The 15,955-nt window shown below is 39.3% G+C and overlaps 2 protein-coding genes across 3 annotated transcripts; both read left to right on the top strand.

Annotated features, from left to right (window-relative positions):
• Positions 1–1,088: 1,088 nt before the first annotated feature.
• Positions 1,089–4,885, top strand: LOC104427701 (serine carboxypeptidase-like 51). Of its 2 annotated transcripts, XM_039304469.1 has the most exons (14): positions 1,089–1,213; positions 1,366–1,460; positions 1,541–1,648; positions 1,762–2,002; positions 2,128–2,171; positions 2,271–2,338; positions 2,424–2,529; positions 2,625–2,806; positions 3,219–3,288; positions 3,413–3,463; positions 3,567–3,619; positions 3,714–3,774; positions 3,821–3,849; positions 4,650–4,885. In XM_039304469.1, the coding sequence occupies exons 1-14, from the start codon at positions 1,090–1,092 to the stop codon at positions 4,864–4,866; spliced, it is 1,449 nt and encodes a 482-aa protein (XP_039160403.1). In that variant the 5' UTR covers position 1,089; the 3' UTR covers positions 4,867–4,885. The 2 variants fall into 2 exon arrangements, with proteins under 2 accessions (XP_039160403.1, XP_039160404.1); XM_039304470.1 differs by lacking the exon at positions 4,650–4,885 and having other exon boundaries at positions 3,385–3,463; positions 3,714–3,849.
• Positions 4,886–11,345: 6,460 nt separating this feature from the next.
• LOC104425936 (serine carboxypeptidase-like 51) lies at positions 11,346–15,208 on the top strand. Its single transcript, XM_010038814.3, has 13 exons — positions 11,346–11,469; positions 11,619–11,713; positions 11,803–11,910; positions 12,025–12,265; positions 12,397–12,440; positions 12,536–12,603; positions 12,691–12,796; positions 12,892–13,073; positions 13,433–13,502; positions 13,626–13,676; positions 13,780–13,832; positions 13,926–14,061; positions 14,908–15,208. Exons 1-13 carry the CDS (start codon positions 11,346–11,348, stop codon positions 14,977–14,979), a joined length of 1,350 nt encoding a protein of 449 aa, XP_010037116.3. The 3' UTR covers positions 14,980–15,208.
• The last annotated feature ends 747 nt before the right edge of the window (positions 15,209–15,955 follow it).

Here is a 15,955-nt window from a genome sequence, read left to right as displayed (position 1 = left end):
TCTCACAATGTTTGAATTTCATGCTGTCTGACAAAAAGCCAAACAAAAGCTTCTCTTTTGCTAATGAAAGCATTTACTCCTTGTTGAATGGTAGAGGGTCTACCCAAATATAGCCCACAATGAATTATGCTGATGTCCTTTTGTCTTCAATCTTCTTCTAATGCCCACCATAAATGAAGACTTCCTTTGGAGAATACTAACAACCAAATCTAGAGCTTAGAAATGGACGTACTCAAATCTTCAACAATAATTTTTATATTATTCTAACACTATATTGGGAGATAGCTGCTAAATCTCATCGAATTTCATATTTTGATGGGCGAAATTTGAGAGTTGATCTTATTTTTTTCTTCTTTTCCAACAGATTTCTAACGATTCTCATTTTCATATTATCTCAATTTTTCCGGCTAGAGTCTTGTCGGAAAACATGCATCTTAAATGAATTCTTCCCCTTTGTTCGGGTTGACATTTGATGGAGCTGTTGAGGTCGACCCATCGAAGAACAGCAGGCTGGGTTGTTTTGTTTTCGTCGGTGCCTGATTGGAGAACTTCCATTCCAGATTCTAAATGAAGTTGCTTTGCTCGCACTTCTTTCCCTTCGTCCCAATCGATCCAATCACAACCCGCCGTGGGAGAGAGAGTTCACAGAACCGACGATGCTGTCTTGCCAAAAAACACGAATATCATAAACCAATTCTTCCTCTTGTTCGGGTGGACTTGAAGTCAACAGATCAATAACTCCTGGCTAGTTTGTTTTGTTCTCGTTCGTACCTCATTGGAAGACTTCCGTTCCAGATTCTAAACAATGTTGCTTTGCTCGCACTTGTTTCCCGTTGTCCCCACCAATCAAATCACAACCCAGTAAGGACAAAAGCTCGCTCTGGACAGTGTCATTGTAGCTCTAACCAATTGACCAAGCAGCACAGTTTCTCGAAGTCTTCGTCTGTTTTTGCTTTCTCATGCTGTCCTCATCCAGCGAGACGGAGACAACCCCTGGCGAAATTTCTTATGGCACAATCAAGGACGTCCCTCCCATATAACAGACCCTCCAGCTTTTTCAATCTGCATCATATAAGAAATATGATGGGAATGGAGAAACATTTGCTTCTCCTTTCTTTTCTCCTTTTGTTCTCGTTTGGACATCCCCGATTTACCTCAGCTGAAGGAACAAGTGACGGGTTCGAGCAGTGGGGATACATCGACGTTCGACCAGGTACGTAGTTTCAGTGTCCAAATTGTTCAGTTGGTGATAAAAACAATATATGGCTGTGTTCAAATAAATGATCACTATGCATATGTAATTTCATTTGTGCCATTCTACATTCAAGGAATAAATTGATGTTTCATTTATTTATTGGGTTGTAGGGGCTCACCTCTTCTGGTGGCTATACAGAAGTCCGTATAGAGTTGAAGACCCTTCCAAACCATGGCCAGTACTGCTGTGGCTCCAAGGAGGCCCTGTGAGAATCTTACCGTTTAAGTTACACCCAATAAAATGAAAATCAGTGTTTTCTTATCACCTCTCTCCTTCAATTCCTAGGGAGGCTCCAGTGTTGGATTTGGAAACTTTGGGGAAATTGGACCACTGGATGAGAATTTGCAGCCCCGGAATTTCACATGGCTTCGAAAAGCAGATCTTTTATTTGTGGTGCATAGCAATTTCTCTTCAGTTTCAAACAATTTTGAAGAATCTCTTCTAAGTATTGGCATTATCAGGCACCGTTACTTAGTCGTGTAACTTGTAATTCTCTGCGTACACAGGACAGTCCAGTGGCAACAGGCTTCAGTTATGTAGAGGATGAGAGCTTAGTAGTGAAAACAGACTATGAAGCAGCAGCTGATTTGATCACTTTGCTGATAGAGCTCTTCAATGGGAATGAGACCCTCCAAAAGAGCCCTCTGTTTGTCTTTGCAGAATCATATGGAGGCAAATTTGCTTCTGCTCTGGGAATAACAGCTCTAGAAGCTATTGAAGCTGGAAAACTGAAGGCCCGACTTGGGGGTAGAAATTTTCTTTTCCCAACTACTTTGTGGAACTTGTTTGAAGTAGTCGTGCTCTGTCATGACTTTCTATACTCAACAATCAGAGACACAATTCTCATGCTTTTTCATTATGTCCATATACAGGAGTTGCTTTGGGGGATAGCTGGATTTCTCCTGAGGACTTTGTGGTATGTGATTTCCAGCCATTAAGAAATTTGATCGTTTTGCCTAATGAAGATGGTCATTTCTGCTTGGTGACTCACGATTGTATCTGCATTAAATTGAAGTTTTCGTGGGGACCTGTTCTTAAAGTCATGTCACGAATCGACGAGAATGGCCTGAATCAGTCAAATAGGTTAAGTCATATCTATCCTTCTAGGTCCTTAGAAAGAACACTAGACAGATGGGCATAACATGAAGTGAACTATTGTGCTATCCAGTTTAGCCCTGAAGATCCAGCAGCAACTTGCAGAAGGCAAATCGGAAAATGCCACCGCAACATGGTCTGACCTGGAGGGAGTCATCCTACGATACAGTAATAACGTGGTATATATTTCTATCATTTGTTCTCTGTCATACCGCTAGAAAATGGTATACGCTTTCAGTGTTGAGGGAGTTTCTGAGAGTTGCACGACCTGCAGGACTTTTACAACTTCATGTTAGACGATGTGAGCAATCCTGCGGCGGTGACGGAGAGCAGAACGAGGTCAAATAGATACATCGAGAGAACCTCCGCTGGTGCAGGTGCAGCCAATAGTGGCTTAGGAAACTTGATGAACGGGCCGATCAGAAAAAAGCTAAAGGTCATTCCGGATAATGTGACGTAAGTTCCGGAAGACCAGAAATATTTGACAGACTTAACTCTCCTTGCAGCCAGACCCAAAGCTTTATTTCTATGATAGTTGATCCAGATTCAACATTTGGGCTCAATTTAGAAAACATTTTCCTCAAAATGATCACTTGTATTGCTTAAAATAATTAATTAATAAAAAATTTATTCACTATTGACACAATTTCTGTCCAAACATTTTATTAAATGATGAAAATATTTTTCGTTCATTCATTTTTGTAAGTAATATAAGCGATTATATTTAAGAAAAATAATATTCATATTATTCATTTTTCTTAAAGCAATGAGATTCTAAAAGTTCGTTGATTATTTTTCCTTCTAATGGGTCAATTTTTATTTTTTTTGAACAATTCTGATGGGTCAATTAAAATTCTTCTCGTCGTAGATGGCAAGGACAAGGTGGCTTGGTTTTCCCAGCCTTCCATGGAGACTTCATGAAACCAAGAATCGAAGAGGTAAACACTAATTTTAGTGTGACAATGAAAACCGCCTTCTAGACATAAACGAGAAGATAACTCAATTTTTAGTTTCTAATCGTCTGCCACCACAAGATTAGGAAGTCTCATGAAAGTTTCTCAGGTGGACAAGCTTTTAGCCAAAGGCGTGAACGTCACCGTTTACAATGGACAGGTCAGGATTTCTCCATAAACTTCCCGATGCACTTCATGCAGTCTCGCCTCTGACTGATTTTGCGTCCGCATGACCTCATTTGGACGGCTTCCCGATGCTGCAGCTGGATCTCATATGTGCAACAAAAGGAACAGAAGCATGGCTCAATAAGCTCAAGTAATGGCTCCTTTTCAGCAAAACACACCCCTAGACATTGGCTCGGATTCTTGATTTCAAAAATGGTCTCTCAAATTTGCCTTATCACATGCAGGTGGGACGGTCTGAGCAGTTTCCTGAGTGAGGACCGTGTTCCTCTATACTGTGGAAAAGGCTTTACGGGGACAAAAGGATTCGTGAGATCCTACAGGAACCTCTTCTTTTACTGGATTCTCGGTGCTGGACACATGGTGAGTCATCCATAATCAAATCCCTCTAGTGGAATTGTTATCCGATGAAAATTACCTCAGGCTTTGAATCATTCTTTCAAAGTGCGAAAGGATTATTCAAGATGCATTCGATTACAGATGATATTTCTAAATTTCTGTTTTCACTAAGAAATTTCTAAAGATGATATTCTCCCTCTCAATTTTTCACATCTCTGCAAACCAGTATGTTTCAGGGTTTCCAATCTACAGAATTCTAATGTACCCTTTGTCGTATTTCTTTTACTAACGATAGCTCAGACCACCATTCCATAAAAGAAAAAAAATTAATTTCACAAATTTGTTGCTCTATTATTCTTTTTCTTGTCATGCCTCTAAATACAGTTTGAAAACTGCAAAATAACACTTCACTGTAAAAATTGCTTTTAGCTTGCTGAAAATTTGTAAAATGAGGAAACTATAAAATCTTTCTAAACAATTTATTAATTCTTTATGAAAACAGAAAACAATCGAAATCGTTTCGACAACATCTTGATTGTCAAATGAAATGCTGTAAATCGGGCAAGAAGATATATATTTATACCTAATAATGAAATGTCCATTGAGCTCCACATAAAACACATACTTTGGCATAGTCATTGGATGTTCTTCACAAGCCAGCACACTATTTTTTGCTATTCCTCTCACAGTCCAAAAACTCCATTTCCCAACATAAACAGTTCGACACTTAGAACTCAGAACAGGGAAATGTGAAAACACAACATGCTGAAACTGCAAGAAGATATCTGTAGTTTTTCAGCATGGTTTTTGCCGAACTTGTGCAGGTACCCATCGACCAGCCATGCATTTCCTTACAAATGGTGGGCAGCATCACTCAGTCGCCAAGCAAATCTTAGTTTGAAAACCAAGCAAACTCAAAGCAGCCTTACAGCAACAGTAGACTTTTCATATCAAGGTCAGCACAGGCGAAAGGCAAAAACAGGACGCCAGAGAATAGTCTATTCACGTTTCTTGCATACAAAGAAAGTGCTTTACAAATAATAAAGATGATTCTAGACCACTCAACTGTATTACAACCCTGCATGAGACTCTGAGAATCGACATCTGCAACAGAAAAGTGTCTTCACCGACATCTACAAACTATGCCATAATTCCAAACAATGTATTCCCATGAAACTGAAAATTAGAAGCTGAAATAGTCCCTTAGTTTGTGCAATCTCAAGTCAATGGTTTGGCGAAAATATCAATAATTTGAGAGGAAGACAGGACATAACGTGTTACAATATAATTAAGGGTAACCTTTTCCCGAACAAAATGATAATTGATCTTGATGTGCTTTGTCCGAGCATGAGAAATTGGATTAGTTGTGAAATGTAATGCCGACATCGTGTCCAAGAAAAATAATGAAGTCGATGTTGGTAGATCCCAATGTGACGTTACGTAGGGAATTCAAGTAAGTTTAGCAGCTACGAAAGCAAGAGCCCAATATTTGGCCTCAACTATGAAGGGGGCCACAGTAACTTGTTTCTTAGCACACCATGAAACACTAATTGAGCTGAGAAAAGTACAATAAGTAGTGGTAGAACGTCTAGAAAGTTTACACCCAGCCCAATTTGCATCGGCAAAGCCAAATAAATGAAGAGAACTACAAGACATGTGAAGTCCAATGTGTAAAGTGCCGTGAACATATTGCAGAATACATTTTACCATATGATAGTGAGCCACAATTAGAGCATGCATATGTTGGCAAACTATGTTAACATAATAATGCTAAAGTTATAGACCCTTGTGAAGTGTGATGGTTGAATATTGTACAGACGAGCTTTTGATGCCTTGGCTAAGGCCCGAGCAAGGCTCACCTAGATCTAAGCAATGTTGTACCTTTTAGGCCTAGTGATGGTTGCCAGCCCTCGTTTGGGATCGGTGAGGCCTTGCCTAGGGTTGAGGAGGCTCGCTGACCACAAGCGAGGGCTGGCGTCGCCCAAAACTAAGCAAGCCTTGTCGACCCTAGCTGAGGAGTCACCTAGATCTAGGCGAGCCTCACCCCAAGCGAGGTCGCCCCCACTCCGCTTGCCAGCCCCCTTCGTTTGTGGTAGTGGCAGGGCAGCAACATGCCCAACCGCTGTCACGACCTTGCCTTTATTTCTTTTTTATTTCTTTTTTTTTTTTTTCCAGTTTTTTTAGAATTATTTTAGCTTTTTCCAGTTTTGTTTCTTTAAATCTTATTTAAAGAAAAAAAAAGATAATAAAAAATGCCATGTAAGATAAATAAATCAATTTTAAAATATCACAAGACTTGCACTGCACATATCATAAATTTAATAGTGGAACATGGATTGTTTTCTTTTTCCTTCAAGTTGTATGGATTACTACAATGGAATGCAGTTGATTTGTCAAATAATGTTGAATTAATGTTTTTAGTATAAATTAATTCTATGCTCTTTTTATTATTTATTTATTTAGACATTTATATATAAAAATATATTTGATATATAACATGTAGGAAAGTCTCAAAATTTTCTATTTTTTGAAAAATGATGTATTGACATATCGTGTCGCGTCCCGTGTCGGTACTACATAGGTCATAACAACTGCTATAGTTCTTAAAAGCATAGTAAATGTCCATAAATTGATCAAGTGGCTTGCTCCACACTGAACTATAAAGGCACTAGACTGAATAAGAACTCATCTATAGGGAAATACAACAGACTTCTTAACAAAGTAGATGAGTTCTAGAGGGATGGAAAAGTAAGCCAGAGCAATAAAGTAATTTGAGATGTACTGTTGCTTCATGAAAAGCTCATAAGTTGGCCACTGTGGCTTAATGCAATTGCAAGACTCCATCGTGTGGTAGAACAACCTGAGCAGTATAAGATTCTTTTTCACATGCCTAAATCAAGTCCACCGAGCTCTGGCATGGAGTCAACAAACAACCAAAGCTTGCATTGCCTATTCTCTAGATTCGCATCATTCATGCATCTCAATATATGTGACTAATTCCATATGCCTCAATGATGGCAGTCTAAGTCATAGAACCCTTGAATTCTGGGCAAGGAGGCATCCAGTAATTAGAGATCCAACCTCGCACTTGCATCTTGAACCCTGTTGAGACATCTTCTGTGACAAAATCATGTATCCATCCAATCTCTTTGCCCCACTCTGTGTTTTCCTCATGGTTGCAGCTGATAATACGAATCGCTCCCTTCGAAAGAGTTGCTGGATTAGTAGATGGTGGAAGCCCTTCCTGTTCCAAGAATGCTGCTACAATGAAGACTGGCGATTAACCAAAGCGTTTCTCTAAGCTTTTTTTTTTCTTTTTTTTTTTCTGTTCTTTTTCCTTGGGACGACAACAGCTTTTAACAATACCATTTGGTTCCAAGTCTGCCTCTGTCAATACCGGGTCATTCAAAAGATATGCTCCATTGTTAAGGACAGCTGAAACACGGACCAAGGCATTCATTGCCTCAGCCCCCTTCTTTTTATTTGATGATGGTATAAGTATCACACGTCTCAAAGGTAGACAAGCATCCGTCTGAAGTTCTTCTCTATCAAAACCAATTCCTTCTATGTCCCCTTTTCGTTCTGGGTATCTGCTGGATATGAGGGGAATGTTCCTTTCCTGCTTGAGTTTCCAACGTTCAACCCTTCTTTCCAATCAATCTTTCCAAGGCCACAAGAGTTCAAGTCCCATGCGGGGTCCACAGTTCACAGATGAACTGGCTGCTTAGGATCAACAGAATGAAATGAATGTCTATCAGAAGAGACCAAAGGTCAGTTGTTATCCGAACAGATTGATTGTTAGGTGTAGCACAAGGGATCTCACCATGTACTAGCTCCATTAATGAGAAGTGGCATTGCATGTTGAGATTCATGTCTAGAAGAAGACGAGAGAGATCACAATCGTCTCCTTGTCATTGGCGCCTCGTGGCATTTCCTTGGGTTTCATTGAACTCGCTCTCTACAACATTGACACCATGTTCTTCCACTGAGGACTCCCTTTGTGCCTTTTATAGCGAGTAACAAAGACGTCACCATTGGCTGTAAGTCCGATGGTATCACCACAAATCTGACATATTTGACCAGCCAAGTGCTTCAGGGCAAGGGCACCCTGTCAAACTCAATCCTCTGTTTTTTTTTTTTTTTTTTTTTTTTTGTTGGGGGGGAGGGGGAGATGCTGGTAAAATTTCCTGAGAACTTCAACACACTTCACCGCTTCTGCTGGAAGATTCAGAACATAAGACTTGTAACTCGGCAGTTTCTACTCCTTCAGTAAATAAGGTCACATGAGTCCTAGTTGATCTGCCCTCATTTCAGAGAAAATTGTCTGTAGTTGAAATTGATGACTTCCATTCCACCGTTGTGGCACGCCTGCCCATCCATACAAAATTTCGATATGACAGTCCAACAAATAGCACTTATCTATGTCAAGCAATTATTAGTTCAACATCTCTTTTGTCACTTCAAATAGTTTCCCCAAGTTGTTGTTTTGCACTAAATAATTTTACAAATTGAACAATTTCCTACTTCTGGAATGCAGATGGTGAATCTCAAGAAATAGGAGCATAGCCACCAAAGAAACTCCAGAACTCGCTGACATTAGTATCACCCACAAACTTCCCATCCTCTATTGTTGCCACCTGACAGTTCCATGATGCTTATTTTCCTCAATGTAGAGCTCTAGCTCTTTCTTGTGTGCTAGAGTTACATCCACAGAAAAAAATATTGTTGAAGCAGTGTCCAATATGAACACATCATATCAAGAATGACCGACCAAATGTGACCTCTTTAACATGAACAACATGCTCTCCCTTGCATGCAAACAAGCTGATGCAGTACTTTTCCCCATTCGAAATTCCTATTCCTGACTTGTACACTCCTTCGATGGGTGCATGGATTGAAGAAGGACGAGAGCTTCTCTGTTTCTTGACCTTGAACTTCCTCCCATAATAGAATTTCCCATATGAAGCTCTTGAAATGCGAAATAAGTTAAGATTCTTGATGCACCATATCTCTAAGCCACCCTTCATTTTCGATGTCAATGTCTTTAGACAAACGATACATTTTCTCTCATAAGAGAGCACTCCACAAAATTATGAGAATTCTGTCAAAGTTGAGCCAGAAACACGACAGCCGACTGCAACAAAGGAGCTCGGTATTAGAATCTGAATCAAATGGAGAAATGCGTCTCACCTTCGTTGTTCTTTGCTTCTCTAATTCAAGTTCTTTGTCTCTTCACACCATGAAGTCTTAGAGGCTCATTTTGATTTTTGCTTCATCAATTTCTTTTCTCAAGTTCTGCAACTGAAGCCTAGATTCTTAGGTCTTTCTCCATTCAATAGCACAAATGTTAGAAGATAAATAGCTCATTAAATTCAGATCCTCAAAAACCCGAAACTCTAAAGCGCATAAGAACCGACATAGACGTCGAAGGGAGGAGGAATCCAAAGTTTCCTCCTTGGATTCAGTAGCAATACCACCAAACTCAAAATCTTCTCAATCGCTTTGGCTCTCTCGTTCTTTGAGTCGGACCCATGAACATTTGAACCTAAAATGAAACATGCGTCCTAGCAATAAAAGACTAACGCATGTTATAAACTAACACGCAATCTCACAACTTCCTATAAAATCTACATCCAAATATCATAACCTAAGCTTTGATACCACAAGATGTCACATCCTGAAACTATCCCGATTAGATGAACGAGGGGTGTCAACACTTATAGGACATTGAGACACGTAATTACTTCACCTTGATGAGGCATCCGTGGCCAGCGCATGCCTAACCCCTCTTTTTATTTTCTTTTTTCCACTCTTTCTTCTTCGTTCCCTTCTTTTTCTTTTTCTTTTTCTTCCTTCTGCTCGCGCGTGCGTGCGTGCGTGCGTGCTTTCGGCCTCACAAAAGGGCTGAATCATTCCTCCGTTTCCTTTCTTTGCTTTTCTTTTGTTGACTTTTTTTTTCCCTTCACCTTTGACTTTTCAAAACTGATATTTTACGTACACAAAGTTGTCGTGGCTTGAGACTGGCCTCACCAATACTGTGATTGAAGGACGGATAAAACCGGGCCGCGGGGGTTGGTGTTCTGTGGCAATTGGGTGTTGGTTGTGGCCTGTTGACAAATTCATTATTTTATTTTATTTTATTTTGGTATACGACAAATTCATTATTGACTGACATATAAAATACACGGGATTAATTTTTAATTTCAATCACGACGCTGCACGCTTTGCAAGCGCTGCACCTAGCCACGTCCAGCGTTCCGTTGACAACTTTGCCATTGTCAAAGTGAAAGTTATATTAGATAGCTTATTGAGATCAAAAGTTAATTAAACATTAACATGTATACAAAATTCATGGACCATATTAAATAAATTAAAAGTTTAGATATCACAATGCATATTAAACCAAATTTCATTAACCACATTAAACAAATTAAGAGTTCAATGTTAATAGGGATCATTTGTGTCATTATCTTAATTAAAACATCAAACCACAATCCTTTAAGACACACCGAATTAAAAGAGAATTTTTTTTTTCTCCTTCTCATTCATTTCCTTATTGAGTTATACACAATTTTCCCTTCTCCTTCTCATTTCTTTCTTAGTGGATTATACATACAATTTACCCGTTCCTATACTTTCCATTATTCTGTGTGGAGTAAGAAAGGCTTTGTATATCGGGAAGATAGTTGTTAGAGCCTATCTCACTGAATTTCGTATTCCAATGAGCGGAATATGAAAGTTGATCTTATTTTTTCGGCTTTTCCAACGGATTTCCAACAATTTTAATTTCATATTATCTAAATTTTTCCTACTGGAGTCGCGCCGGAAAACATGTATCTTAAATGAATTCTTCCCCTGTGTTAGGTTTGACTTTCGATGGAGTTCTTGAAGTCAACACTTCGAAGAACTGCCGGCTAAGTTGTTTTGTTCTCGTTGGTGCCTGATTGGAGAACTTCCATTCCGTATTCCAAATAACGGTGCTTCGCTCGCACTTCTTTCGCTTTGTCCCAGTCGATCCAATCACAGAGAGAATTCACAGACAAGACAACTGTTGTTTTCTCACCGAAAAACGAATATCCCAAACCAATTCTTCCTCTTGTTCGGCTTGAGATTCGATGGAGTTCTTGATGTCAACAGATCTAATAACTCCTGGCTAGTTTATTTCGTTCTCGTTCGTGCTTGATTGGAAGACTTCCATTCCATATTCTAAACAATGTTGCTCTGCTCGCACTTGTTTCCCGTTGTCCCCGCCAATCAAATCACAACCCAATGAGCATTAAAGCTCGCTGTGGACAGTGTCATTGTGGCTCTAATTAATTGACAAAGCAATATAGTTTCTTGAAGTCTTCGTCTGCTTTTGTTTTCTCACGCTGACCTTATCCAACGAGACAGAGTCATACCACTGGCAAATTATCTTATGGCAAAATCACGAACCGCGACATAACCCCCCCCCCCCCCAACAATATAACAGACCCTCCTCCAGCTTATTCAATCTGCAACAAAAAAGAAATATGGTGGGAATGGAGAAACATTTGCTTTTCCTTTCTTTTCTCCTTTTGTTCTTGTTTGGACATCCCCGTTTTGCCTCAGCCGAAGGAACGAGTGACGGGTCCGAGCAGTGGGGATATGTCGAAGTTCGACCAGGTACGTAGTTATGGTGTCCAAATTGTTCACTTGGTGGCAAAAACAATATATCACTGTGTTCAAATAAATGATCGCCATGCATATGTAATTTCAATTGTGACATTCTACACTCAGGGAATAAACTGATGTTATATATATATATATTGTAGGGGCTCACCTCTTCTGGTGGCTATACAGAAGTCCATATAGAGTTGAAGACCCTTCCAAGCCATGGCCAATACTGCTGTGGCACCAAGGAGGCCCTGTGAGACTTTTAATATTGCAATTACACCCAATAATATGAAAATCAGTATTTTTTCTATCTTTTTATCACCTCCCTCGTTCAATTCCTAGGGAGCCTCCGGTGTTGGATATGGAAACTTTGCGGAAATCGGACCACTGGATGAGAATTTGCAGCCCCGGAATTTCACATGGCTTCGAAAAGCAGATCTCTTATTTGTGGTACATAGCAGTTTCTCTTCAGTTTCAAACAACTCTGAAGAATCCCTCTTAAATATAGGCATTTATCAGACACCTTTGCTTAGTAGTGTAACTTGTAATCCTCTCTGTACACAGGACAGTCCAGTGGCAACAGGTTTCAGTTATGTGGACGATGAGAGCTTAGTAGCGAAAACAGACTATGAAGCAGCCGCTGATCTGACAACTTTGCTGATAGAGCTCTTCAACGGGAATGAGACCCTCCAAAAGAGTCCTTTGTACATCTTTGCAGAATCATATGGAGGCAAATTTGCTTCTGCCCTTGGATTAACAGCTCTAGAAGCTATTGAAGCTGGAAAACTGAAGGCCCAACTTGGGGGTAGAAATTCTTTTTTTCCCAGCAACTTTGTGTCACTTGTTTGAAGTAGTCACGCACCGTCATGATTTTTGGTACTCAATAATCAGAGACGCACTATTTTTTTCATGCTTTTTCGTAATGTCCATTTGCAGGAGTTGCTTTGGGGGATAGCTGGATTTCTCCTGAGGACTATGTGGTATGTGATCTCCAGCCATTAAGAGATTTGTTTGTTCTGCATAATGAAGTCATTTCTGCTTTGTGACTCACTGTTGTATCTGCACTAAATTGAAGTTCTCATGGGGACCTGTTCTTAAAGTCATGTCACGAATCGATGAGAATGGCTTGAATCAGTCAAACAGGTTTAAGTCATTTTTCTCCTAAGTCCTTCCTTTAAAAGAATACTAGACAGATGAGCATAACATGAAGTGAACTATTGTGCTATCCAGTTTAGCCCTGAAGATCCAGCAGCAACTTGCAGAAGGCAAATTGGAAAATGCCACCGCAACATGGTCCGACCTGGAGAGAGTCATCCTACGATACAGTAATAACGTGGTATATATTTCTATCATTTGTTCTCTGTCATACCGCTAGAAAATGGTATACGCTTTCAGTGTTGAGTGAGTTTCTGAGAGTTGCACGACCTGCAGGACTTTTACAACTTCATGTTAGACGATGTGAGCAATCCTGCGGCGGTGACGGAGAGCAGAACGAGGTCAAATAGATACATCGAGAGAACCTCAGCTGGTACAGGTGCAGCCAATGGTGGCTTAGGAAACTTGATGAACGGGCCGATCAGAAAAAAGCTAAAGGTCATCCCGGATAAAGTGACGTAAGTTCCAGGAGACCAGAGATATTTGACAGACTTAAGTCTCCTTGCAGCTGGGCCCAATGCTTCATTTATATCTTACTCGATCCAAATGAGATATTTAAGCTTCATTTGAAAAATATTTTCCTCAAAATAATCACTTGTATAACTTAAAATAATTAATCAATAAAATAATTATCATCATTATTAATAACAATTTATATTTAAACATTTCCAAAGATAATAAAAAAATTTTTCGTTCATTTATTTTGTAGTGATATAAACGATCATCTTTTAAACTCATTATCTATTTCATTCATTTTTCGCAAAATATTGAATTTTTTTCTCTCGTGATGGGTCAATCAAAATTCATTTTGTTGTAGATGGCAAGCACTAAGTGACTCGGTTTTCTCAGCCTTCGTTGGAGACTTCATGAAACCGAGAATCGAAGAGGTAGACGCTAATTTTAGCGTGACGGTGAAAACCAGCTTCTGGAGTAAATGAGAAGATAACTCAATTTTAGTTTCTAATCGTCTGCCACCACAAGATTAGGAACTAATCATGAAATTATCTCAGGTGGACAAGCTTTTAGCCAAAGGCGTAAACGTCACCATTTACAATGGACAGGTCAGGATTTCTCCATGAATTTCCCGATGCACTTCATGCAGTCTCGTCTCTGATTGATTTTGCCTTCACATAATCTCATTTGGACGACTTCCTAATGCTGCAGCTTGATCTCATATGTGCAACAAAAGGAACAGAAGCATGGCTCAATAAGCTCAAGTAATGGCTCCTTTCAGTAAAACACACCCCTAGACATTGACTCGGATTCTTGATTTCGAAAATGGTCTCTCAAATTTGCCTTATCACATGCAGGTGGGACGGTCTGAGAAGTTTCCTGAGTGAGGACCGTGTACCTCTATACTGCGGAAAAGGCTTTACGGGGACAAAAGGATTCGTGAGATCCTACAGAAACCTCTTCTTCTACTGGATTCTCGGTGCTGGACACATGGTGAGTCATCCACAATCAAATCCCTCTAGTGGAATTGTTATCCGGTGAAAATTACCTCAAGCTTTGAATCATTCCGCTGAAAATTACCTTGAGCTTTGAATCATTCTTTCAAAGTACAAAAGGATATTCAAGATGCATTCGATTCCAGATAATATTTCTAAATTTCTATTTTCACAAAGAAATTTCCAAGGATGATATTCTCCCTCTCAATTTTTCACACTGCGAAATAGTATGATTCGGGGTTTCCAATTTATGGAATTCTAACGTATTCTTTGTGATATTTCTTTTACTAAACAGTAGCTCAGACCACTATTCCATAAATGGAAAAATTTTATTTCACAAATTTGTGGCTCTATTATTCTTTTTCTTGTCATAACTCTAAGTATAGTTTGAAAACTGTGAAATAACACTTCACCGTAAAAATTGCTTTTAGTTTGCTGGAAATTTGTAAAACGAGGAAACTATAAAATCTTTCTAAACGATTTCTTACTTCTCTATGAAAACAGAAAATAATCGAAATCATTTCGCCAAAAATAGGCTGTTCCCATTTTCGACGACATCTTGATTGCCAAATGAAATGCTGTAAATCGAGCAAGAAGATATACCTAATATTTAAATGTACATTGAGCTCCACATAAAACACACACTTTGGCAGAGTAATTAGATGTTCTCCACAAGCCAGCACACTATTTTTTCCTAGTCCTCTCACAGTCCTAAAAATCCATTCCCCAACATAAACAGTACGATACTTAGAACTCAGAACAGGGAAATTTGAAAACACGATATGCTGAACCTGCAAGAAGATATCTGTACTTTTTCAGCTTGTTTTTTGCCGAACTTCTGCAGGTACCCATCGACCAGCCATGCATTTCCTTACAAATGGTGGGCAGCATCACTCAGTCGCCAAGCAAATCTTAGTTTGAAAATCAAGCAAGCTCAAGGGAGTCTTTCGTCAATAGTAGACTTTTCATATCAAGATCAGCACAGGCGAAAGGCAAAAAATAACAGACTCCAAAGAATAGTCTATTCATGTTTCTTGCATACAAAGTAAGTGCTTTACAAATAATAAAGATGATTCCAGACCGCTCGACTGTATTACAACCCTGAATGAGACTCTGCGATTCGATATCTGCTAAAAAAGAAGCGTCTTCACCAACATTACAAAGTTTAAGAGTGAGACGATCCTCAGGCAATGATTTGGTGAAAATATCAACAATTTGTGAGGAAAACAAGGCATAGTGTGTTACAATAAAATCAAGAGCAACCTTTTCCTGAACAAAATAATAATCAATCTCAATGTGCTTTGTCCGAGCATGAAAAACTAGATTAGTTGTGAGATGTAATGTTGACATATTGTCCAAGAAAAGTTAAAAAAGTTGATGTTGGTAAATCCCAATGCCACGCAATATGTAGGAAATCCATGTAAGTTTAGCAATTGCAAAGCAAGAGCCTGATATTTGGCTTTAGTTGTGGAGCGGGCCACAGTAACTTGTTTCTTGGCACACCATGAAATACTATTTGAGCCAAGAAAAGTACAATAAGCAGTGGTAGAACATCTCGTGAGTTTGCACCTAGCCCAATTTACATCAACAAAGGTAAATAAATGAAGAAAACTACGAGAGAAAATGCGTAGCCCAAGGTGTAAAGTACCGCAAACATATTGTCGAATACTATTTGAGCCAAGAAAAGTACAAGTGGTAGAACGTCCGGAAAGTTTGCACCTAGCCCAATTTGCGTCGATAAAACCAAATTAATGGAGAGAACTACTAAACAAAATGCAAAGCCCAATGTGTAAAGTACCACAACATATTGCAAAATACGTTTTACCATCTCATAGTGAGCCACAGTTGGAGCATGCATATGTCGGCAAACTATGTTGATGTAATGATGCGGA

Source organism: Eucalyptus grandis, chromosome 11 (genome assembly GCF_016545825.1).
Source record: "Eucalyptus grandis isolate ANBG69807.140 chromosome 11, ASM1654582v1, whole genome shotgun sequence".
In the NCBI taxonomy this organism is placed as follows: Eukaryota; Viridiplantae; Streptophyta; class Magnoliopsida; order Myrtales; family Myrtaceae; genus Eucalyptus; species Eucalyptus grandis.
This window is presented reverse-complemented; position numbering and strand designations above follow the sequence as displayed.

Excerpts from the sequence above, each read along its gene's own strand:
- LOC104425936 (XM_010038814.3), top strand. The coding sequence starts at position 11,346 with ATGGAGAAACATTTGCTTTTCCTTTCTTTTCTCCTTTTGTTCTTGTTT. Across the intron at positions 13,503-13,625 it reads TGAAACCGAGAATCGAAGAG|GTGGACAAGCTTTTAGCCAA; the intron begins GTAGACGCTAAT and ends AAATTATCTCAG. Across the intron at positions 13,833-13,925 it reads GCATGGCTCAATAAGCTCAA|GTGGGACGGTCTGAGAAGTT; the intron begins GTAATGGCTCCT and ends TATCACATGCAG.
- LOC104427701 (XM_039304469.1), top strand. The coding sequence starts at position 1,090 with ATGGAGAAACATTTGCTTCTCCTTTCTTTTCTCCTTTTGTTCTCGTTT. Across the intron at positions 1,214-1,365 it reads ATACATCGACGTTCGACCAG|GGGCTCACCTCTTCTGGTGG; the intron begins GTACGTAGTTTC and ends ATTGGGTTGTAG. Across the intron at positions 3,289-3,412 it reads TGAAACCAAGAATCGAAGAG|GTGGACAAGCTTTTAGCCAA; the intron begins GTAAACACTAAT and ends AAAGTTTCTCAG.